A 24497-nucleotide genomic window follows, 5' to 3' on the forward strand; every position below is an offset into this window, starting at 1 on the left:
ATGTTGTCTGATCATCACTGAATTTGAGAAAAAGACACATTTTTTAACACAGTAGCCGCATATCATCAGGTAGACCTATATGCACTTCTTTTCATTTGGGATACTATAATTTTCTAATTTACTCTATTTTATTCCATGATTTTGTTGTTACAAAATATATTTGTGTTGACTGTGATTAGGGCATGAGAATATGAAAGCATCAGCTAAGGCTAAATTAACAAATTAGGCACGCATAGCTCAGTGCATGATCTTCATACCAAAGACTGGCCAAATTTGTGTTTCTAAAAGTGAATTCAAAAGGCACTGTAGAATTACTGTATAGCCTAATAAGGCATTTTTTGTTCCATTATTATTTAATTCTAAGTAATGCATTTAATTTCATACAGCCTAAAAGCAAAATGTATAGGCATGTTGTTAGGTTCTGTTGATGTGTTGAAATGCTGAGCGCTCCTGCCAGCGTGTCACAAATGCTTCACAATTGATTTCTTAAATGGCAGGCTATAGCCTTGAAATAATAATAATAATATAGCCTAAATGATTAATTTTCCTTCCTTCTTAGGGTAGCTGGCTTGCTCCTGACTGATTTTGAGTTAGTATGTTGTTTAATAGCCTGTTGAAATGTTGAACGTCAATTGATAGTGACAGAATCCCACATGACTTCCCAAGCACAGTACATTTTTTGTCTCCTCGGCAATAGAAGGTTGTAGCGCAGGCTCTGAATGTCATAGAGACAAACGAAAGATATCCCATTTGCATCAGTCACGTCTTTCCCCAGAAAGACATGACGGAAGCGTCGTTATAGATCTCTTTATATAATCAGATCCATCATTTTGTAGATTTTTTTTATCTTACGCTAACAAGGGGTAGGCCTCTGCTTTTAGCCATTTTCTTTTTTTTAAAGCCACAGTACCCTCATATTCTCTAACATAACACCTCAATTCGAGCCCTGGTTTTACCTTAACACACCAAGCCCTTCACTGAGACATTTAAGGAGTGCATGGTGACTGAAAAAATTGGCTGACACAATCTATGGATAGTAGACTATAATTTAGTCTGTCAGTAGGAATAGGAATAGGAATAAATAGGCTTCAACACAAAGTCCTCTTGTTGTTAGTATCCTAAAGTCAAATTAAAATGAAGACTGTTTAAATCAATTAGGCCTTCTCGAATTAGCCTACTTAAGGCACACATGCGCTGTCCAGTTATGCAAATTACTCAAATATGGCTTATTGTGAGGTCAAGAACTCTGATAAATTGCTTAATTATGGGCAATGAAACATATTGTTTTTATTCAAAACAATTATAGCAGTAGAGCTTACCTCTGGTCCTCCTTTTCATCTTCAGGCTCTCTCTCTCAAACTGAACAGGACATCAGTAGGCCTAGTCCGTGCAAACAAATATTACTTTAAAAAAAATAAAAATACTAAACCCTCTCCATTACTGGAATTTAAAAAGCATGACCCTCCCCCCTTTTCCTCCAGGTAACAATTCTGTAAATTGCAACCGCTCCCATAGCTATGTAAAATTGTAATTAATAACAATTATACCATTAACACATTTAAGAAATATGTTTTTATTAAATTCATTATCTTGAGTGATACTGTATTTTCTTGTTAATGTCTCTTTAAATATGGTACGTTTAAAACGTAAATGATGACTACTACATATCCCAAGGTTCAATCCAAGAGGCCGGGCGCGTCATCGCGTTTGGTAACCCCTTGAACCAATCAAATGCATCTATTTCGAAGCGCGTACTTCGAAAATGGTTTCATATTATCCAATCAGTGGTCTTTATTTAATTATTTGTAACGACAAACCAATCGAAATTGTCGCTCTTCTCCTGGACGAATCAGAAGCTCGTTAGATAATAGCTGGGCGTACTCGTTTTCCGCCAATGAAAACGAAGTTGATGTTTAAACTCTGCGCGCGGGCGGTGCTTAGCCAATTTTGGGAGGATCTCAAAAGTTGAGAGGGATGCATGCATGGATTTGAATTCATGCTATCAATTTCACAACATCCTATCAAGCTAGACAGCGCTCTCAAGCTGTGTTTTTGAATTAGACGAATTGATAATTAATTGTAACTACCACAGTTTATAGCACAAGTTATTTTTACTCGTATTTTGTTCACTGTCAGCTTTGTGGTTGCACAACTTGAACGCTAGGGAGCTTGCCGTAATTAAGGTGATCTTTCCACGAAATGAAAGCAGGCGGTAAGTATCTCCGACTCAATTAGCTACGGTGTAAATGTGCCATCTAACATTTAAACGTTTTAGTCAGAAACCTGTTTCAGCTTATACAATTTAGGTTATGAACTTGAATTGTGTTTGAGTGGATAGCATGAACGTGTTATAGCTACAGTAGATAGCTGACTTGATAACGTTAGCTGCTAACTAGCTATCTGTTATGGTTTGCTGATGTAATGATGGCTAGTTAGCTAGCTACTGGTATACAGCTTGGTGCCAGTACTAGAGCCAGTCGTTAGTTCAGTGGCCAACGTTATAAATGTGCCTTATTTGAAACTAAAGCGTTCGTAACATTTATATCATAGTTAGCTACGTTGTAAAGTCATTACATTAGTGTGGTTTTGAAAGCGCCGCAAATATATAATTAACTTTTTGGGATTTCAATCTAAGAAGCTTTACAGTAGCATTTAAGTTTACCTAGTTTTGAGGAGGGAAATTTGGGCGCTGAGTTAAGATGAACTCAAACATTAGCCAGAACTTGGCCCGCTAATTAGTCAAAATAGATTCCATTGGTTATAACTACCGATATATCATAAAATTAATAATATATAAATTATATCTAACTGGGTCACTTTAGCCTAATTTGATTTAGTTTGAGCCAGCAAGCTGTAGTAAACAAAGCAAACGTAAACAGACATTCAGGTGGGAATTACTGTAAACAAATACTATTGAATAAACAGTGTCTGAAACATTGTCAGTAGTTAACGGTGTCCCACAGTTAAATACTAAATGTATGGGGGCACTGTGAGTAAGAGTTCGTTTATTTGGAGCGTCAGTTGAGTTGGAAAGAGGGAGGTTTTTGCGTTTGATGGTTATCTGTATCTAAAATGGCATGAGTGATTAAAAAAATAAGTATACTTCTCTCGCCTATCTTTAGTGCTACACTGTCGTTGTTCCAAATGCTTCACGGTTCCAGCACGGAAGCGGGTCCGTAAGCGTGTTCCAGCCCTAACACTGCTGTCTCTACCTGAAGAGGTGCTTCTGTGTGTGCTCCAATGCCTCTCTGCTGAGGACCTGCTGGCTGTCAGAGCTGTGAGTCTCACAAACACACACACGGTCTTGTTTAACTAACCTTGTGGAGATATACAATTCAGTCCCATTCAATATCTAATTTTCCCTAAACCTAACATTAATCTGAAACAAATTTTGGTTTGTTTACTATTCTTGTGGGGACTTCTGGTCCCCACAAGTTAAACACGTGTACACACACACACTGAAAACACACACACTCTAACAATTGAACAGCCGCTGGAGTAAACATCATTTGAGGGAGTGTCTTCTGAACATTTTGTCACCACCTGAATTGGTTAGTCACAATGTGTATGTCTCCTCCTATATACACCCCCCTTTAGCATGTATAAGGAATGTTATGTTTACTCAGTTATTGAAAGGAAGAAGTATATTTTGAACACGCATGAGGGATTGCTATGTTGGAGGCTAACTGAGGCATTTGGTTATCTCCCAGGTACACTCTCAGCTCCGTGACATCATTGATAACCACTCTAGTGTTTGGGCCCGGGTCAGTTTCAGGGATACCTGGCCATCCCCCAACACAGTCTGGCTCTTTGAGAGGTAGGATGGACTCCTCCCAAACCCTGCCCTCGACTCTGTACATCTTCCAATGTCAGTTTCACATGAGGAAGACTGAAAGTGCGCATACATACCCTAATATGTTTCTGGGTTTCTGTCTCCTCTTTCAGGGCTGCAGAGAAGGGGAACTTCGAGGCAGCTGTGAAACTAGGGATTGCATATTTGTACAATGAAGGACGTAAGTCTCACTGCATTTGTCATCCATTGTTTCTCATTGAATTGGTTATGAGGTTGATCAGTGATTGACATTGACCAAATCACTGAATTAATTCCTGTATAATAATAATCTCCCTCTTCTCTGTCCCAGCGTTGCTGAGTGATGAAGGGCGTGCCGACGTGTGCGGCCGGAAGGCGTCCCAGTTCTTCAGCCTGGCGGAGAGCCTGCGTTCCCCTACTGCCGACCCCTTCATCTGGGTGTTCATCCGCCCGCCCTGGTCCCCCACTGGGAGCTGCTGCAAGGCTGTGGTGTTTGACAGGCTCAAGGCTGAGTGTGAAACCAATGTGGTAAGTGTTTACCAGGCTAGGCCTGGTTGAGCTTGGCTGGGGGAGATGGCTCATAGACACAGCCAACCTCGGCAACCATCATTGTCCTCTCCCTTGGTTCCTATTGGAAAAACACAAGTTTAGTATAATATCCTGGATACAAATTAGAGGGCTGTTTTACCCATAGAAATATAATGAGTAATGTTGAATCTGTTTCTATGGTTGTGCCTTCCTGGTTTATTCACTCAGAGCTGTCCATCGTCTTTCCATCCATTATCAACACTGATTAAGATGTGTAAAGGCGGCAGGCAGCCGGGGCGTTAAGAGCGTTGTGCCAGTAACCGAAAGGCCGCTGGTTCTAATCCCCGAGCCGACTAGGTGAATGTGCCCTTGAGGAAGGCACTTAACCCTAATTGCTTCTGTAAGTCACTCTGGGTAAGAGTGTCTGCTAACTTACTAAACTGTAGGCATCACACTGCATGGGAAGAAAGGAGAGGTGGATTCAGAAACATGTTGTTACCAAAAGTCTGCCGAAGGCCTACAGGACCTTGGTAATGAAGACAAATAGGGAGAGACTTATGCTGCTTTGTGCAACGGTGTGTCTCGCCCCCCCCATTTATTTCTGACCAACAGACCCCGCCAGAAAGTTCCATCCCTTACATCCTGTTTTTTCCTGTCCCCTCTTGTGGTGCTCTGCATGTATAGCCTCTGTTTTGTCCAGCGAGATAGAGAGAGAGATATATATTTTTTTTTAATAAGTAGATGAGCCTGTCTTTGCTCAATGGAACGAATGGACTTTAATGAAAATTCCAATGTTTCTATTAAAATAGTTAAATGTTTTGTAGACTATAAGGTTGTGCTCTAACAATGCTTTCATTAGGCTACATTTTCACATTTAGCGGTTTCTTATTTTTTTGTAGGAGAGGAGGGGACCGTTGCTGCACTGTCTGGCCAGAGTCCTCCAGCTTTTTGATGTAAGTGTACACACTCCACTGCAAGTCTTCCAGAAAGGCAGAGGCGTTAGTGTGGTGATTTTTGTAGTGACAGCCGTTTCTATGGTAACCAAACCACAACACAGTTCCAGTTAGTTTCTGATGAGGCTGTGAAGACACACATTCTAGGCAGCCCTGCGAGTCATCAGTCCAGTTAGGATAAATGTTTTCTCCCTCTTCTTCGCTTATTGATTGCTCGCTACACACCTTGTTGTTTCTGCTCTCCCATGAACCCACACGGATCTTTTAAAGCAGCTTTGTTTCAGTAATAATTGTACAAACCAGCAATCCTTAATGACTCTGACATTTATTCAGGGTTTGTTATGTGTACAGTTGAAGCCGGAAGTTTACGTACACTTAGTTTAGAGTCATTAACTCGTTTTTCACTCCACAAATTTCTTGTTCACAAACTATAGTTTTGGCAAGTCGGTTAGGACATCTACTTTCTGCATGACACAAGTAATTTTTCCAACAATTGTTTACAGACAGATTATTCCACTTATAATTCACTATCACAATTCTAGTGGGTCAGAAGTTTACATACACTAAGTTGACTGTGCCTTTAAACAGCTTGGAAAATTCCAGAAAATGATGTCATGGCTTTAGCAGCTTCTGATAGGCTAATTGACACAATTTGAGTCAGTTGGAGGTGTACCTGTGGATGTATTTCAAGGCCTACCTTCAAACTCAGTGCCTCTTTGCTTGACATCATGGGAAAATCAAAAGAAATCAGCCAAGACCTAAGAACAAGAAAAAAAGTACACTTCCACAAGTCTGGTTAATCCTTGGGAGCAATTTCCAAATGCCTGAAGGCACCACGTTCATCTGTACAAACAATAGTACGCAAGTAAAACACAATGGGACCACACAGCCGTCATACCGCTCAAGAAGGAGACGCGTTCTGTCTCCTAGAGATGAACGTACTTTGGTGCTAAAAGTGCAAATCAATCCCAGAGCAACAGCAAAGGACCTTGTGAAGATGCTGGAGGAAACAGATACAAAAGTATCTATATCCACAGTAAAACGAGTCTAATATCGACACAACCCGAACGGCCGCTCAGCAAGGAAGAAGCCACTGCTCCAAAACCGCCATTAAAAAAGCCAGACTACGGTTTGCAACTGCACATGGGGACAAAGATCGTACTTTTTGGAGATGTCCTCTGGTCTGATGAAACAAAAATATAACTGTTTGGCCATAATGAGCATTGTTATGTTTGGAGGAAAAAGGGAAGCTTGCAAGTCGAAGAACACCATCCCAACCATGAAGCACGGGGGTGGCAGCATCATGTTGTGGGGGTGATTTGCTGCAGGAGGGACTGGTGCACTTCACAAAATAGATGGTGTCATGAGGGAGGAAATGATATGGATATGTTGAAGCAACATCTCAAGACATCAGTCAGGAAGTAAAATCTTGGTCACAAATGGGTCTTCCAAATGGACAATGACCCCAAGCATACTTCCAAAGTTGTGGCAAAATGGCTTAAGGACAATAAAGTCAAGGTATCGGAGTGGCCATCACAAAGCCCTGATCTCAATCCTATAGAAAATTTGTGGGCAGAACTGAAAACCGTGTGCGAGCATGGAGGCCTACAAACCTGACTCAGTTACACCAGCACTGTCAGGAATGGGTCAAAATTCACCCAACTTATTATTGGAAGCTTGTGGAAGGCTACCAGAAACGTTTGACCCAAGTTAAACAATTTAATTGCAATGCTACCAAATACTAATTGAGTGTATGTAAAATTCTGACCCACTGAGAATGTGAAGAAAGAACTAAAAACTGAAATAAATCTTTATATTATTCTGACATTTCACATTCTTAAAATAAAGCAGTGATCCTAACTGACCTAAAACAGGGAATCTTTACTAGGATGAAATGTCAGGAACTGTGCTTGGCTAAGGTGTATGTAGATTTCGGACTTCAGCTGTATTTTTTTTATGTATATCTTGATGGGCTGGTCTTGACTAACATACTGCATACTCAGAACCCTGTTACATATTCAGTAGGCCTTGTTGTGCTGGATAGAGAGGAGTATTTAATGTGCTTTTTTTAACACTGACTATTGAAACATGGTTTAATCTATGTGTGTGTTTCAGGAGGATGACAAGCGCGCCGAGGCCCTGACACTACTTGAAGAGTCGTCTCAGTCGGGCTGTCTACAGAGCGCTTACCTGCTTTGGGAACATAACCGTAAAACCGCAGTGAGTTTCCCTTCTCTCTGGTTCTCCACATCTCAAAAGGCTTTGTTTGTAACAATGTATGTTGTGTAGTTAAAGGGTGTAAACTATGATATAAAACCCCTCTTGTGTTGATGTTAGTCAAAAAACTACCTCATAACTAACTGTGGTTCTGTGCTGTCTTCTCAGATGGCGGACCCAGGCAGGTACCTCCAGTTCATACGCACGCTCCGGGACTACGCAGCCAAAGGATGCTGGGAAGCACAGGTGTGTGTCTATTTGGCTTCGTTTACAGAGGCAGGCCAATTCTGACCAATGGTGATCTTTAATAAAAAAGATCTGTTTGGTTTTTATATATCTGCTTTTTCCAGCTACTATAATCATTTACAACATTAACAATGTCTACACTGTAATTGATATTTTAATGGACAAAAAAATGTGCTTTTCTTTAAAAAACAATGAAATGTCTGTGACCCCAAACTTCTGAACGGGTGTGTGTGTATACTCAGCAAAAAAAGAAACGTCTGTGGTGGCTAATTTCTGCATTACCAAATGAGGAGAGTTAAACACACCAGTCCGAGTTAACTACATCTTTAATACTTAAGATACTTTTGCAAAAGCCTCTTTGACCTTAAATAATGCACTCTCTCGAATAAACCAGGAAGGTGATTACACAATGGCTACAGAGATATTTTTTAGCAAAGATACACCCCCTTCAACGTACATTGACAAACCACAGATCTTAGTAACAGTTCACAAAGGTTAAGTTTTTTATGACAGATATCCATAAAACACCACAGACAGTAACTACTATGTCAACAGGGTTCATTAAATAGACCAGTATCTGGTCACCTTAGAACTGTCCCTCCCTGGTGTGGTATTGAACAGAACCATTAGCTTATGTCCTCTGGAATGCTTTTTAGGCATTCTTATCATAATACATCATAAATCTCCTTTGTCAGTGCTATCTCATAGTGGCCCATCCTCAGTAAGACACATCTTGTTCCCACTCCTGGACAAGCTCACTTAGGGGAGTGACCTGCGCACAGACATTGTGGAGACAAATAATTGGTTCCCCATTAATCACACCATCCATTCACATGGTTTAAGAATAGGTAAAGACACATTCACATGAAGACAATATCATTCTGTCCTCCTCTCTTGCTGATATTCTGCATAGCAACAGAGACGACATGTAAAAAACAAGTCTGACCTCTCCCCTCTCTGAGCCCCAGCTAAGGGAAATGTGCAACTGAAACATACCAGAGTCCAAAGGACACTTTCTAATGACAAGTATCTCACATAAGCATATTATACTAATAAAACATCTTAATTATCTATGTTACCCAACTAATTCTGATTCATCCACGACACGTCCTCTCACTGTCAACTGTTTATTTTCAGCGAACTTGTGTAAATATTTGTATGAACATAAGATTCAACAACTGAGACAAACTGAACTAGTTCCACAGACATGTGACAAACAGAAATGGAATAATTTCTCCCTTAACAAAGGGGAGGTCAAAATCAAATGTAACAGTATCTGGTGTGTTCACTAGCTGCATTAAGTACTGCAGTGCATCTCCTACCCATGGCCACAGCTAAATGCAGCACTAACCTTTGATGATCTTCATCAGATGACACTCCTAGGACATTATGTTATACAATACATGCATGTTTTGTTCAATCAAGTTCATATTTATATCAAAAACCAGCATTTTACATTAGCATGTGATGTTCAGAACTAGCATACCCACCCAAAACTTCCGGTGAATTTACTAAATGACTCATGATAAACGTTGACAAAATGCATAACAATTATTTTAAGTATTATAGATACAGAACTCCTTTATGCAATCGCGGTGTCAGATTTTAAAATAGCTTTTCGGCGAAAGCACATTTTGCAATATTCTGAGTACACAGCTCGGCCATCACGGCTAGCTATTTTGACACCCACCAAGTTTGGGACTCACTAAACTCAGAATTACTATTAGAAAAATTGGATTACCTTTGCTGTTCTTCGTCAGAATGCACTCCCAGGACTTCTACTTCAATAACAAATGTTGTTTTGGTTCCAAATAATCCATAGTTGTATTCAAATAGCTCCGTTTTGTTCGTGCGTTCAGGTCACTATCCGAAGGGTGACGCGCGAGCGCATTTCGTGACAAAAATTACAAATATTACCGTACTTAGAAGCATGTCAACCGCTGTTTAAAATACATTTTTATGCTATTTTTCTCGGAAAATAGCGATGATATTCCAACCGGGCAACATTGTATTCATTCAAAGGCTGAAAGAAAAAAAGGGAGTAGTCTCGTGAACGCGCATCTCAGTCTCACTGTCCCCAGGCTGACCACTTACAAATTCTGCTGCTGTTCTTTGCCCAGAGACAGCAGACACCCCATTCCACTTTCTGGTGGCTTTAGAGAGCCAATGGAAGCCTTAGAAAATGGCACGTTACAGCACAGATGTTGTATTTTCGATAGAGATGCAACAGAAGGACAACAAATTGTCAGACAGGGCACTTCCTGTATGGAATCATCTCAGGTTTTGGCCTGCCATATGAGTTCTGTTATACTCACAGACACCATTCAAACAGTTTTAGAAACTTTAGAGTGTTTTCTATCCAAATCTACTAATTATATGCATATTCTCGTTTCTGGGCAAGAGTAGTAACCAGTTTAAATCGGGTACGTTTTTTATCCGGCCGTGCAAATACTGCCCCCTAGCCCCAACAGGTTTTAAAGAAGCAATAAAACTGGCCTTCTTTAGACTAGTTGAGTATCTGGAGCATCAGCATTTGTGGGTTCAATTACAGGCTCAAAATGGCCAGAAACAAATAACTTTCTTCTGAATCTCGTCAGTCTATTCTTGTTGTGAGAAATGAAGGCAATTCCATGTGAGAAATTACCAAGAAACGGAAGATCTCGTACATTGCTGTGTACTACTCCCTTCACAGAGTAGCGCAAACGGGCCCCACCCAGAATAGAATGAGTGGGAGGCCCCGGTGCACAACTGCGCAAGAGGACAAATACATTAGTGTCTAGTTTGAAAAACAGATGCCTCAAGTCCTCAACTGGCAGCTTCATTAAATAGTACCCGCAAAACACCAGTCTCAACGTCAACCGTGAAGAGGCTACTCCAGGACGCTGGCCTTCCAGGCAGAGTTGAAAAGAAAAAGCCATATCTCAGACTGGCCAATTAAAAATAAATGATTAAGATGGGCAAAAGAACTGGACAGAGGAAGATTGTCCATAACTTTTTACAAACGAATCAAAGTTTGAGGTGTTTTGATCACAGAACATTTGTTAGATGCAGAAGATGGAGTGCTTGACACCATCTGTCAAGCATGGTGGAGGCAATGTGATGGTCTGGGGGTGCTTTGGTGGTGGTAAAGTGGGAGATTTGTACAGGGTAAAAGGGATCTTGAAGAAGGAAGGCTATCACTCCAATTTGTAACGCCATACCCTGTGCATGGTGCTTAATTGGAGCCAATTTCCTCCTACAACAGGACAATGACCCAAAGCACAGCTCCAAACAATGCAATAACTATTTGGGGAAGAAGCAGTCAGCTGGTAAATTCTCTATAATGGAGTGGCCAGCACAGTCACTGGATCTCAACCTTATTGATCTGTTGCGGGAGCAGCTTGACCTGAAGAAGTGCCCATCAAGCCAATCCAACTTGTGGGAGGTGCTTCAGGAAGCATGGGGCGAAACCTCTTCAGATTACCTCAACAAATTGTCAACAAGAATGCCAAAGGTCTTCAAGGCTGTAATTGCTGCAAATGGAGGATTCTTTGACAAAAGCAGTTTGAAGGACACTTTCAATTACAAATCATTATTTATAACCTCTTGACAATTTCATATTCATTTCTCATGGATAACAAGGACATTTCTAAGTGACCCACAAACTTTTGAACGTTTGTGTGTGTATATCTCTCCAATGGCATAGACATGATAATGTAGCCATTGACTGTAACAGGCAGCCCAAATCCACACACAAACAAAATATATGGTTTTGTTTATTCTCCCAACCAATTAAAGTGGATTAATCATTGAGGATGTTACTGAGCACAGGTGGTGTGTTTTTCTTTTTACCTTCGCCCTCCTGTTCGAGCTTGCTTGGCAAGCCAGGCATGACCTGTGCCCTTTTGACCCTTTCTCTTTCTCTCTGTGTGTGTGTGCACGCGTCCAGCTGTCCCTGGCCAAGGTGTGCAGCAGTGACAACCCGCTGGGTCTGGAGCAGAGGGCCTGTGCTGACCTTGTGGCCCAGCTGTTTCGCTCCTGTCCCCCCGTGCCCCGACGCAGGGCAGAGGAGGTGCTCCGACAGGGCATCAACGACACCATGAGGTAACATACCGGTTTGGACTAGAACTGACTACCCACGCTGAAGGTCACTTGACTTCGTACCAATTGAGTTGGTTAATGGCTTGAGTTAAGGGCAAAGATTCTTTGTCTGAGGGGGCTTTCAAAATTCTAAGCACTCTTAATGACTTGCCTAGTAAAAAAAATTATATAAAAAAATATGCTATTTACTATCATAACCACATTTGTCTAGGTACATAACAATATTATTCTCTCTCTCCTGTGCCTCTCCTCTCCCCTCACTAGGTACATTAGTGTTTCTCTCTCTCGTGTGTGTGTGTCCCCTTCTCTAGGTACATAACAGTATTCATCTCTCTCCAGATACATCCTGGTGGACTGGTTGGTGGAGGTAACCACCATGAAGGACTTCTCCAGCCTGACGCTCCATGTGACGGTGGGCTGCGTGGACCGCTACCTGGCCCTGCGCTCCGTGCCCAAGGCCCGCCTGCAGCTGCTGGGCATCGCCTGCATGGTCGTCTGCACGCGGTACGAGACAGAAAAACGTTGGAGGTGGATGTAGCATGATTAGGGTTAGAACGTTCCTGTAATTTTCCCAAAATCCCCAGGTTTTCCACAAATCCTGGTTGGGGAATTTTGGATTTCCTGCTTATTCCTTCCTGATTTTGGGAAAGTAGCTGGAATTTTGCAACCCTAAGCATCCTCTATGTAATCTGCCCCGATGCACTTCTGTATTCACTTGATCAGCTTTAGCTAAAGGCGGGTGCTCAAGTGCAACAAACATCTTTCTGAGGGGTTTTCAATATTCAGAATTATTAGACTGTACGGAAACAAGCGTTATATTTATTGGACTAGTTCAGGTAGTCCCTCCCTGTTTGTCTGTTTTCTGCCTAAGGAATATGCCCCACGTCTCCTTCTCTAGGTACATCAGTAAGGATATCCTGACCATCCGGGAGGCGGTGTGGCTCACAGACAACACCTACAAGTATGAGGACCTGGTCCGCATGATGGGGGAGGTCATCTCTGTGCTGGAGGGCAAGATCAGGGTGAGTGGAGTGGACACACACCACACACACGCAGTCTATACCCATCTTATGTCAACATGTTTAATCTGCCCCGATGATGGCATCTGTATTCATTTCATCAGCTTGGGCTAAAGGCATCTGTTGAAGTGAAAATCTTTTGTCTGGGGGGGTGTTCAAAATTCTCAACTGTCTTGTAGTTCTGTCTAGTCATTTTTATTTCTATGAGTTCAACTCATTTGGTGTTGTCTCAGCAGACTCCCACTCTGCTGGACTACGGCCAGGTGCTGCTGTCTCTGTTACCTCTAGAGCGGCTCAGTGTCCACTTGTTCAGCTACTTGTGTGAGCTCACCCTGCTCTACTCAGCCCTCACTACATACTCCTCAGCCCACCTGGCCAACGCCACCCTGCTGCTCACACGGGCACTGCACCACTACGGTAAGGCGGGCGAACAGGCGGTCTACGTGTGTGTCCCAAATGACACTATATAGGGAATAGGGTGCCATTTGGGATGCAGGCCATTTGTCTTCTAAACTGTCTGTCTACAAACTGATATGTAATCTACCCCGATGATGTACTTCTGTATTCACTTGATCAGCTTCGAGCTGAAGTGTAACAAAAAAGTCTTTCTGAGGGGGGTCTTCAAAATTGAGAGTTATCTAAGTGTATCCCCAGTCCCAAGGGAGTTGCTAAGTAACCATACATGACACATGCCCACTGTTGACCTAGGTTTTCAAACATTCCTAGAGCAGTGGTATTCAAACCTTTTCAGCGGGGACCCCATTTTTCTTCCCAGCAGAATTTCTGGGGACCCCATTTTTTTCAAAAGAATTTCTTGCAACCCCAATTTTTTGACAACACTGACAACAGTTCCCTGTTACCCACCCTTTGAAAACCTAGTCTAGTTGTAGTTCATCAGCTTCTCATAAATTCTGTGGTGTTATTTTATTATTTGTTGGACGTCATATCAGTCTCGATGCTCTAGTGTGTCGCCTTGACCCCTGCTCTTTCTCTCCTCTCTCTGCATTGCAGCTCCCATCTGGCCCATCCAGCTGGCTGAGTATACAGGCTTCTCCAAGCAGGACCTGGTCCCCTGCGCTGTACTACTCTATGTCAAGTGGTAAGTTATAATACATGCCACGGAGATCCTAGAAATCACTATTACAGGTTATTGAACAGTTCTATATGGAATTGCTATATGCATACTAGATACACGGGCTAATGTTAGTCTGGGTTAGAAAGTCTCTGTCCTCTCTTGTACTGTTCTTTCTCCAATATTTGTTCCTTCTATTTCTCTCCCTTGTAATCCAATGCCTGACAAACAAGGGATGCTCGCTGGCTTGACTTTGTTCTCATGAGGGTTACCAAGGTGATAGAGGCATATTGGCGGAGGAGGGTGGGTGTATAGCTGTGAAAGCAAAACGCACAACCCTCACACTCCACTGCTACAAATACACTGTAAAAGTTGATTGGCTAGAGATTTGACCTCGGGTGTCAAGCTGATAGTTCGAAGATGTTAGCAATTACATACTAGAGAAAAGAAAATCCTCCATACTGCAATTGCCAGTATGGCTTGTTTTATCAAGTTTACACATCGTCCAGCCTTAGTCTGAGCGCTTTTGTGGCTATTCATTGTTGGTAGCGGCGCAGGTCCTAATCCAGGCACTTGTCATCTCCCGTCTGGATTACTGCAACTCGCTGTTGGCTGGGCTCCCTGCCTGTGCCATTAAACCCCTACAACTCATCCAGAACGCCGCAGCCCGTCTGGTGTTCAACCTTCCCAAGTTCTCTCACGTCACCCCGCTCCTCCGCTCTCTCCACTGGCTTCCAGTTGAAGCTCGCATCCGCTACAAGACCATGGTGCTTGCCTACGGGAGCTGTGAGGGGAACGGCCCCTCCGTACCTTCAGGCTCTGATCAGGCCCTACACCCAAACAAGGGCACTGCGTTCATCCACCTCTGGCCTGCTCGCCTCCCTACCTCTGAGGAAGCACAGTTCCCGCTCAGCCCAGTTAAAACTGTTCGCTGCTCTGGCACCCCAATGGTGGAACAAGCTCCCTCACGACGCCAGGACAGCGGCGTCAATCACCACCTTCCGGAGACACCTGAAACCCCACCTCTTTAAGGAATACCTAGGATAGGATAAAGTAATCCTTCTAACCCCCCCCCCTTAAAAGATTTAGATGCACTATTGTAAAGTGGTTGTTCCACTGGATATCATAAGGTGAATGCACCAATTTGTAAGTCGCTCTGGATAAGAGCGTCTGCTAAATGACTTAAATGTAAATGGTAGAAACCAAGCTGTTTCTATTTAAGCTTGCCTGCTGGTTGTGGTAGTAAACAACCTTGTTAGCACTCATGCTAGCTGTGTTGAGTATCAATAGCCCCTCTTCCTGGAGATCCCCATTGTCCCTCAGCAGGCCCATCCTGCTATCAATTAGTATTCTAGCAATTAGCATTTCTCCCCTTTTTTGTTACTAGTTAACACAGCCACAAAGTCATAAACCCTGCCTATTTTTTTTTTTTTATCAGAATTTAAGATTATGAACCTAACCTTAAACCACACTGCTAACCTTGTGCCCAATCCTAACCTTAAATTATTTTGTACGTTATAGCTAATTTTGACTTTGGGGCTGGGCTGTGTTATCTAGTGGATTATTTTTTTTTTTCTTCTGGGAAGCAGCCGGCAGTTAGTTGTGCTAATTTACTAGTCGCTAATTAGCGCTGTCAGCTAACCGCTTATCCTCCACAGCCTCGCCTGAAGGTTCCCTTTGACAGCTCATCACCTGCTGCTCTGGGTTTGATTAGCCGGGCCTGTTGGATGGGAGTAACAGGCAGGTTGGAAGGCAACAGGCATTTAGCTCCTATTGAGTAATTAGCCAATTAGAGTGAATCATTAGCTTTATTTATATATTTTTTTATGCTTGGAGTCTTCGTTAGGGGGAATAAGGCAACATTAGCGTACATGCAGGTGTTTTCTTTAGAATGTGTTTGTGAGAAGTCATCTTTATATAACTTACTGAGATGTTTTTTTTCATTCCTCGGTTCATCATCCACACACACTAGTCAATGTGAAGTGCTATTTAAAGGACTGCTCTAGTATTATTACAATCCTGAAGTGTTCTCTGGGCACCATTCCTGTAGAACCCCCTGCAGGTCAGAAAGGTAGCAGTTCTGATGAATGCCTTGCTGCTTTTCAATATGAGTGATTTCCAGCAGGTGAGGAATGCCAATCTCTATAGTGATTTTAGTTGAAGAGGTGAAAGGTTGTGTTTTGGTCCTCTTAGCCCTTTTGATCAGGCTGGGTTTGCTCTCGGTGTGTGGTAGGTGGTTTTTACCACATGGGTGGTTGTTAAGACTCTGCCCACTCACAACCTCCCTCTCCTTCATGTCCCCGGCAGGAGGGCTGTCCGTTGCTGTCTCATTATAAAGCCAGTAAAATGCACCGACCGCTGTTTGTCGTTCACCACACACGTACAGAGGCCAGCTCCTGATGTTCTACGTTTTCCCTCCTGCAGTTCTTGGAGCACTCGTTGTATTTCCAGCCACTGTAGAAAATCACATGAAGTCACATACTTATAAAAACAAATGAACAAAGAAGTGTGGTGATGTCTTAGACTCTTGCTAGCCAGCGCTGCAGACAGACAAATTGGACAATGGTATTGATTACAAGATCAGGTTGTTTGTTTGTGGCTATGTCCTAAATGGTGCACTAGGGAATAGGATACATGTTTTCCAAGGTAGTGCAATGTGTAGGAAATGGGGTGCCATTTGGGACGCAGAGGATCTGCTTGTTAACCACAACGTAGATCATCATTAGCGAAGGGCCACAGTGACCCGGATACAGAGGGCTGTAGGGGTGGGGTGTTGGCTGGGATCGAAAGGTGAGTGGGAGGGAGCTGGACCTATGGTGTGTGTGGCGGGGTGCGTGTGGCGGTGTGTGCGGGGGTTGTGTGTGTGTGTGTGGGGGTGCGTGTGTTGTGCGGGGAGTGCGTGTGTGTGTGGGGCGTGTGTGTGGGGTGGGGAGAGTGTGTGTGTGTGTGTGGGGCAGGGAGGGGAGAGGTGTGTTTGCTAAGGACTGTGTATGTGGGGGATGATGACTCATCCTGCACCAGACTTGTGTGAGTCAGACTAGTGAGAGGCACTGCACTTTATTGACAACGTCCAATTTTCAAACAAAGTAATATCATATACTGATATGATTTCCCATTGGGTATAACACAGTTGGAGAACACAGACTGGATGATTAATCATGCTCCTCTCTTCTTTCATGTCTCTCTTTCTCCTCTCTCTGACAGCTTCAGTAAGGATGTACCCAAAGACTACAGGCACATGTCTCTGACAGGTGTCAAGCAGAGGTTTGAGGATGAGGCCTACCAACACATCAGCAAAGAAAAGGTGAGCTTGTCATCTCCTGACATGGACCGTTGCCCTTTTCAAACTAATATGTCAAGGTGAAGTGCACAGTGCTGGGCTGCTGGCCCGGATTTTCTCCTTTTGGCTGTACTGGTGGTGTGCACATAAAGACACACCATAGCAAAACTAGGGATGGGAATTGCCAGGGACCTTGCAATATATTATAACAATACTTAGGTGCTGATATGTATTGTGATTTGATGTTCCAAACATATTAGTCACTGTATGTCTGCTACAGAGCACATGAGAGCGAGTTTTGATTGGCAAAAAAAAAGCTATAGGATGATAAAAAGTTTTTGTGCAGGTACAGCCGACTAGTGCTAACTTATGTTACCTAGTGTTCTTTGTCTTTATTTTTTACAAATCGATATTTGGAGTCAGAATATCAATATAATATTGTCCCCCCCATCACTAAGCAAAGAAAAACAAGATGTTCTTATTGGACAAGTTCAGATCGTACCTCTCCGTTGAAGAGCTTTGTCTTCCATTTGGTGCCTACTTAACACTACCCTAACCAGTGTGTTTGTGTACCTGTGTTCTCTCCCAGGTGATTGACTTCAAGGAGCTGTGTGAGGTCCTGGAGGTCCCGGAGGTGGAACCCTACATGGTGCTGCCCAGCCTCACGGGCCAGCCAGCTGACATCCACACCTTCCTCTCCTCCCCCTCTAGCAACAGCAAGAGGTGGGTTACTACCGTTAAGCCACGCAAATGTGAGAGCAATATAATGATTAGCTCCACCTTGTTCTCTTATAGGCCAGGGAGGATTTTCATCTGTCCAATCCTTGCCAAGTGTCTAGGCAGATTGTAAAAGCTAGGGGTTAATTTGGGATTGGGCAGGTTTGACCACTCTCACGTAGCCTTTTATGGTGGTTGTCCAGCGCTGGTCTCATCCAAAAAAGTGCTTTCAAACCAAAGTCGTTTGTTTATGCTGTACTGAGTAATTGCCATCTGCCCACTAGATGACCACAATGGAAATAAATATTACACTTTTGTGTCATCCTTTGACTTTATTAACAATTTAAAAAACATTGATGAATAAACTAAGCTAAGAAGACTCAGTAGCTAGGTTTCATCAAAGTTTTTCCACTAGTGGTGTTTCCACCGAATGGCCTGCGTGATGATGTAGTACACATAATGTACCTTTTGGCTGAACTTTTCACGTTCCGAATAAAAATCTAAAGTTCAATGCGTTTCCATGGCATTTTCAACTTTACCGATTTAAAAAAAAAAATATATATATTTTAGTTTTGTCAAAAAATCTGTGTTAAATAAACTATTCCTACCCCAGGACAGGCTAGTCTACATGAGATTATTCTGGAGAAGACTGGGAATATTTCTATTTGTCGAGCATCATGTCAACAGAATAAGACCCTCTATATCTTGGGAAGGAGCATCAAGCTCATCACTGCACTTTCACCACCCTGTGACATTCTTCATAACTTCCATCTGTAGCCTAATAAACTGCATGGTTTCCCCAGTCCTAGTGGGAGGACCACACACCATATCGCGCGACTCCAAGCTTACTTGGATAAATATGCTGTTTTCTCCCTCAGGAGACGGGAGGAGTCCTTGCCTGTGCACCGAGGCAGCTTTGTGGCCACACCCACGGCTGAGCTGTCCACTCAGGAAGAGACCCTGGTGGGGGACATGCTGGACTGGAGCCTGGACACCTCCTGCTCCGGATACGAGGGGGACCAGGAGAGCGAAGGAGAGAAGGAGGCCAAGGAGGGAGAGAGTGAGTGGAGGGAATCAACTATATGAGTTCTGATCATTTATGATCAGCTCTATACCAGGGGTGTATTCACTAGCAACCAAACAGGGAGGGACCTACCTGAATGTGTCCAATAAGAAATGCCTGTTTTTTGTTTTCCATTGCAAAGCTTGCACTAATGAATACACCCCAGCCCTATCTAGAGATGGGGGTTAATGGAAGATGAGTGTCATGCTGGCCATTCTAACTGGTGAACTAGATGAAGTGACTTCACTATGTACTGGAAGACTTAGTCAGACATTATTCTCCTTATGTGGGGTACAGACCAGACTGCTCAGAGGCAGACACGCATGCAAAACGCAGCATCGTACCAGCGGCTGTATTTCTCTATTTTAAAGTTGGATATCTTAATCTATTGCACAATTGTTTTTGACTACATCAGCAATGGACTAATGAAACAAATACAAAGAGTTTGTGACGTTTCCCTTTTAAGGCATCCATAATTGATAGTGATGGGGAGGAAATCGATAGTTGCGTATTTCAGGATGATTATTATATCGATATTTGACTCCGAAGTATGGATTTGTAAGTAAATAAAAATAATTGACTGTAGCTAGCGCTAGTCGGCTGTACTTGCGCCAAAACTCTTATTTTTCTTCCTATAGCTTGTTTTCCATCTTTAAAAATAAATAGTGATCAATATATTTTCAGCACTTTTTTTTATTTCCGTGACTGATCAAAACTCGTTTTCTCATGTTCTCTTATCTGCAGCAGACATCGTGAGCAATATGTTGGCAACATCAAATCGCAATACATATAGAATCGTGTATCGTGAGGTCCTAGTAATTGACATGGGTTGGATTTTTGTTTACATGTGGTCACTACACTTCACCACACTCACTATGATATGCTAACAGTATCTTCTTCTGTGCAGCCTCTGTTCTGGCCATGACACTGGAGCTAGCAACAGAGCCCGAGGACTCCAAACTGCACTGCCGAGCCCTCTCCAGCGATGATGACAGTTTCTGTGAGGGGGACAAAGAGGAAGAGGAGTATGAAGGAGAGGGGAGCTTCAGGAACCGACCGCGAGAGTCCCTTTCCTCATTCATCACAACCGACTTCCACAGCTCAGGCTACTCCTCTGTCCAGAGTGTCAGCCCTTCCTCCAATTCCTCTTCACTCCTGATGCCCTGCACCTTCACGGCGCTGCCCCCGGCCCCCACTCCAGGCTCCGCCTCCAGCACCACGGTGGCTCTGCCCAGGTTCCGCCACCTGGTGCCGGTGCAAAGACCCCGGGCTGCAGCTCGCAAACAGGTAAAGAGGAAGAACGCAGCAGCTCACAGCGGAGGGGAGAGGGAAGGGGAGGATGAAGAGGTGGTATATGCCTCAAGTGTAGGTTTCCTAAGCCTGTAAGCACTGACTTGACTCACCGTTGAATGGATTCAGATGTTTTTCTACCACCCTGCCACAACTTCACCCTGCCTTAACTTCACCCTCTTTTGCCATGGTCGTGTTCATTAGGCACCAAACTGAAGACAAACAGACCCAAAAGTAAAAGGACTACCTGGACTTGTCCAATAAGAAATGATAATTTCTGTCTCCTGTTGAAAAACGTTTAAATGTTCCTGCCCTAATGAACATGACCCAGGAGCACTGTCCTGTCGTTGACAATACTCTTCTTCATTCCATGAAGGCCTGAAATCTGCACTGGTTCCTGGAACGCCATAAGATCACAAATACCTGTTGTGAGCTTTACACACAAACCCAAATGGTCATACCAGAATCCAGACCTTTTCTTTAATTCGTTACATTTCACACGAGTAAACAGACATCTTCTGCTTGAGAAAGATAAGATGGCTCCCTCTCATATTTGACTGACTTCGTTTGTATCCCAATGACTCCCTATCAAAGGTGCACTACTTTGACCAGATTCCATTTCAAAAGTAGTGCACTGCATAGGGAAGAGGGTGTCATTTGTGACTACCGTCATCAGCCTAAAAGCCACTGGAACAACTCTTCACTATCCACCTCATGACTTTGTTACATTGCATTGATCCAGATTGTGTTCTGCGCTGTTCTCACACATTGACTTTTGCAACAACAACCTATCTCAGATGTGAAAGGATTGCAGCTACCACCTAAAAAAAAGACACCTCATGGACCATTTTAAAATATGTCTGTATGAAGACTTTCACACGTGAAAAGAACCACAACCTGCATTGTTGACTGTAATTGATTACAGTTATTAATCAATGCAACAATTTTGTTTTTGCTCTCTGCAACTCTTCTGATGTTGGGAGTTTGATGAATCACCGTTTATACCAGTGAAGAGATTCTGATATGCACTGCCTGTACAGAATGGTCAGGAGTTGGCTACTCTGTACTAGCCTGGGATCTAAACTGAGTAGTGAAACAAAGCCATGTTCAGTTTGGATTCCAGGCTCAATCTGTACTTTAGATATCTACTATTGTGAAGTCTAAAGCCTTATTTTGAGTCTGAATTTTCTCTGATCCATTTTTGTCGTTTCTGTTCACATACCAAAGGTACTTTAAAAGTTAATTGAGGTGACTATCGGTGGGTAAATAGCTTTTACCTGTAAAGACTGATATGATAGTCATTCAAGCGTACTGAAATACATTCTTAGCTACAGTTTTGTATGTACTGATACATTACCAATACAATATGTGGTTTGCGCTGCATCTACTGTACCCTGTTACTGTTTAGAGCTGGAGCACAGGAGAGAACCTATACTACAGGAACAAATCAATTCTACAAGCTTTAACAAGAGCAACGTATTGTTTCATTTGAAAACAGCATAACATTTTGTAGAAGCAGAATATTTCAGTCATCCCCACCATCCCTAACCTTTGACCCCATAACACCTACTTTCATGGGTGAGAGCACATGATTACATCTGTCTGTTAGAAACCACTAAAATTGATGCCCTAGAGATACAATCTATATAATCTATTATATTTCTGTGGTTGAATTATCAGTGATGTCATCTGAACATTTAGAGCCATGAACATTGACCAATGAGGTCACAGTTTAGTAACTAAGAGGTGCACAGTGCGACATGAAATTTGAAGTTCACAACATCTAACACATTTTGTCGAAGCAAGTCTATTCGTTTTGCCCACCGTTTCTCCCAATGGGTTCGTCTTGAATGAGGTCTGGCACTTCTATTGAAATAGAAGCGTTTGTTTTTCTCAGTGACGTTTTCTATGCTTGAACAATCAACTACTAATGCTATTCCATTAAGTGGAGTTGCATTGCCTCCTTTTGGAGAAACGGAAGTGAAGACACTAAAAGGCAAATGATTACTTGATGTGTTAAGTACTGTATGCCTACATCAGGACACGGAGTCTTGTTCTCTGTCTGAAATGTCATCTTATTCCGTATGTAGTGCACTTCATTTGCCCACGGCCCCATTGGTCTCTGGTCAAAGTAGTGCACTGAATAGGGTGCCATTTCAGACACAACCCTTGTGCACAAATGATTGTGACTAAATATGTTTTTAAAACTGTTAGGTCAGACTGTTATATCCCTTGTCTGTTATGTACATATGTATATGTGGAGGAGGGGAAGAAAGAACTGTGACAACATACCTTTTACTTGAAATTGGATGATTGGTTTTGGCTTCATTCCAAAAAGGACAAGTAAACTACCTTTTTCTACATAAAGGTTGACATTTGGCTTGTTTTTTTTCCTACGTTGTACCATCGAGTGACTTTTGTGTGAAGATATTTCTGTGCACCCGGTATCAATTTCTATTTAAAACAAGCATGTGGACTTGCAGATGTGTGTGTTGAATATCAGCTTTGACTGACACACCCTCAACCTGTTCCACCTTTTCTAACTGCCCTGCCCAGGGAGCAGTATGACCACCAGGGGGCCACACCCGGAGCGTTCACACACATGCACTTGAATCATTTTTTACAAATGTTTTAATTTAACCTTTTTAAGTAGGCAAGTCAGTTAAGAACAAATTCTTATTTACAGTGACGGCCAAACCCGGACAATGCTTGGCTAATTGGGATTCCCATAGGGCGTCACACAATCAGGGCTGGTTGTGATACAGCCTGGATTCGAGCCAGGGTGTCTAGTGACGCCTCTAGCACTGATATCCAGTGCCTTAGACTGCTGCACCACTCGTGAGTTAAACATACAGTATGTATGCATGTGAAATTATGTGCAAGGAGTTGCACTGATGAAAAAGGGTTTATTTTCTTAATATCATATACTGGTAGAATTCAAGTATTCTTGCTTATACACTGCTCAAAAAAATAAAGGGAACACTTAAACAACACAATGTAACTCCAAGTCAATCACACTTCTGTGAAATCAAACTGTCCACTTAGGAAGCAACACTGACCGACAATACATTTCACATGCTGTTGTGCAAATGGAATAGACAACAGGTGGAAATTATAGGCAATTAGCAAGACACCCCCAATAAAGGAGTGGTTCTGCACAGACCACTTCTCAGTTCCTATGCTTCCTGGCTGATGTTTTGGTCACTTTTGAATGCTGGCAGTGCTTTCACTCTAGTGGTAGCATGAGACGGAGTCTACAACCCACACAAGTGGCTCAGGTAGTGCAGCTCATCCAGGATGGCACATCAATGCGAGCTGTGGCAAGAAGGTTTGCTGTGTCTGTCAGCGTAGTGTCCAGAGCATGGAGGCGCTACCAGGAGACAGGCCAGTACATCAGGAGACGTGGAGGAGGCCGTAGGAGGGCAACATCCCAGCAGCAGGACCGCTACCTCCGCCTTTGTGCAAGGAGGAGCAGGAGAAGCACTGCCAGAGCCCTGCAAAAATGACCTCCAGCAGGCCACAAATGTGCATGTGTCTGCTCAAACGGTCAGAAACAGTCTCCATGAGGGTGGTATGAGGGCCCGACGTCCACAGGTGGGGGTTGTGCTTACAGCCCAATACCGTGCAGGACGTTTGGCATTTGCCAGAGAACACCAAGATGGCAAATTCGCCACTGGCGCCCTGTGCTCTTCACAGATGAAAGCAGGTTCACACTGAGCACGTGACAGACAATGCTAGACCTCATGTGGCTGGAGTGTGTCAGCAGTTCCTGCAAGAGGAAGGCATTGATGCCCGTTCCCCAGACCTGAATCCAATTGAGCACATCTGGGACATCATGTCTCGCTCCATCCACCAACGCCACGTTGCACCACAGACTGTCCAGGAGTTGGCGGATGCTTTAGTCCAGGTCTGGGAGGAGATCCCTCAGGAGACCATCCGCCACCTCATCAGGAGCATGCCCAGACGTTGTAGGGAGGTCATACAGGCACGTGGAGGCCACACACACTACTGAGCCTCATTTTGACTTGTTTTAAGGACATTACATCAAAGTTGGATCAGCCTGTAGTGTGGTTTTCCACTTTAATTTTGAGTGTGACTCCAAATCCAGACCTCCATGGGTTGATAAATTGGATTTACATTGATTATTTTTGTGTGATTTTGTTGTCAGCACATTCAACTATGTAAAGAAAAAAGTATTTAATAAGATTATTTATTTCATTC

The 24497-nt window shown here is 43.1% G+C and overlaps 1 protein-coding gene across 1 annotated transcript; it reads left to right on the forward strand.

The window, feature by feature from the left end:
* The first annotated feature begins 1964 nt into the window (after nucleotides 1-1964).
* On the forward strand, nucleotides 1965-22667 carry LOC115206612 (cyclin-F-like). Its single transcript, XM_029773759.1, has 17 exons — nucleotides 1965-2212; nucleotides 3123-3277; nucleotides 3711-3817; nucleotides 3946-4013; nucleotides 4143-4339; nucleotides 5239-5292; nucleotides 7408-7512; nucleotides 7678-7755; nucleotides 11684-11838; nucleotides 12175-12339; nucleotides 12734-12857; nucleotides 13091-13271; nucleotides 13866-13953; nucleotides 17131-17230; nucleotides 17796-17929; nucleotides 18802-18983; nucleotides 19894-22667. Exons 1-17 carry the CDS (start codon nucleotides 2200-2202, stop codon nucleotides 20370-20372), a joined length of 2385 nt encoding a protein of 794 aa, XP_029629619.1. The 5' UTR covers nucleotides 1965-2199; the 3' UTR covers nucleotides 20373-22667.
* Nucleotides 22668-24497: the final 1830 nt, after the last annotated feature.

This window comes from Salmo trutta, chromosome 1 (assembly GCF_901001165.1).
Source record: "Salmo trutta chromosome 1, fSalTru1.1, whole genome shotgun sequence".
In the NCBI taxonomy this organism is placed as follows: Eukaryota; Metazoa; Chordata; class Actinopteri; order Salmoniformes; family Salmonidae; genus Salmo; species Salmo trutta.

What these genes read in the sequence shown, in the direction of transcription:
- LOC115206612 (XM_029773759.1), top strand. An exon ending in ACAGTCTGGCTCTTTGAGAG is followed by an intron (nt 3,818 to 3,945) that starts GTAGGATGGACT and finishes CTCCTCTTTCAG; the next exon opens with GGCTGCAGAGAAGGGGAACT. An exon ending in CTGAGTGTGAAACCAATGTG is followed by an intron (nt 4,340 to 5,238) that starts GTAAGTGTTTAC and finishes ATTTTTTTGTAG; the next exon opens with GAGAGGAGGGGACCGTTGCT.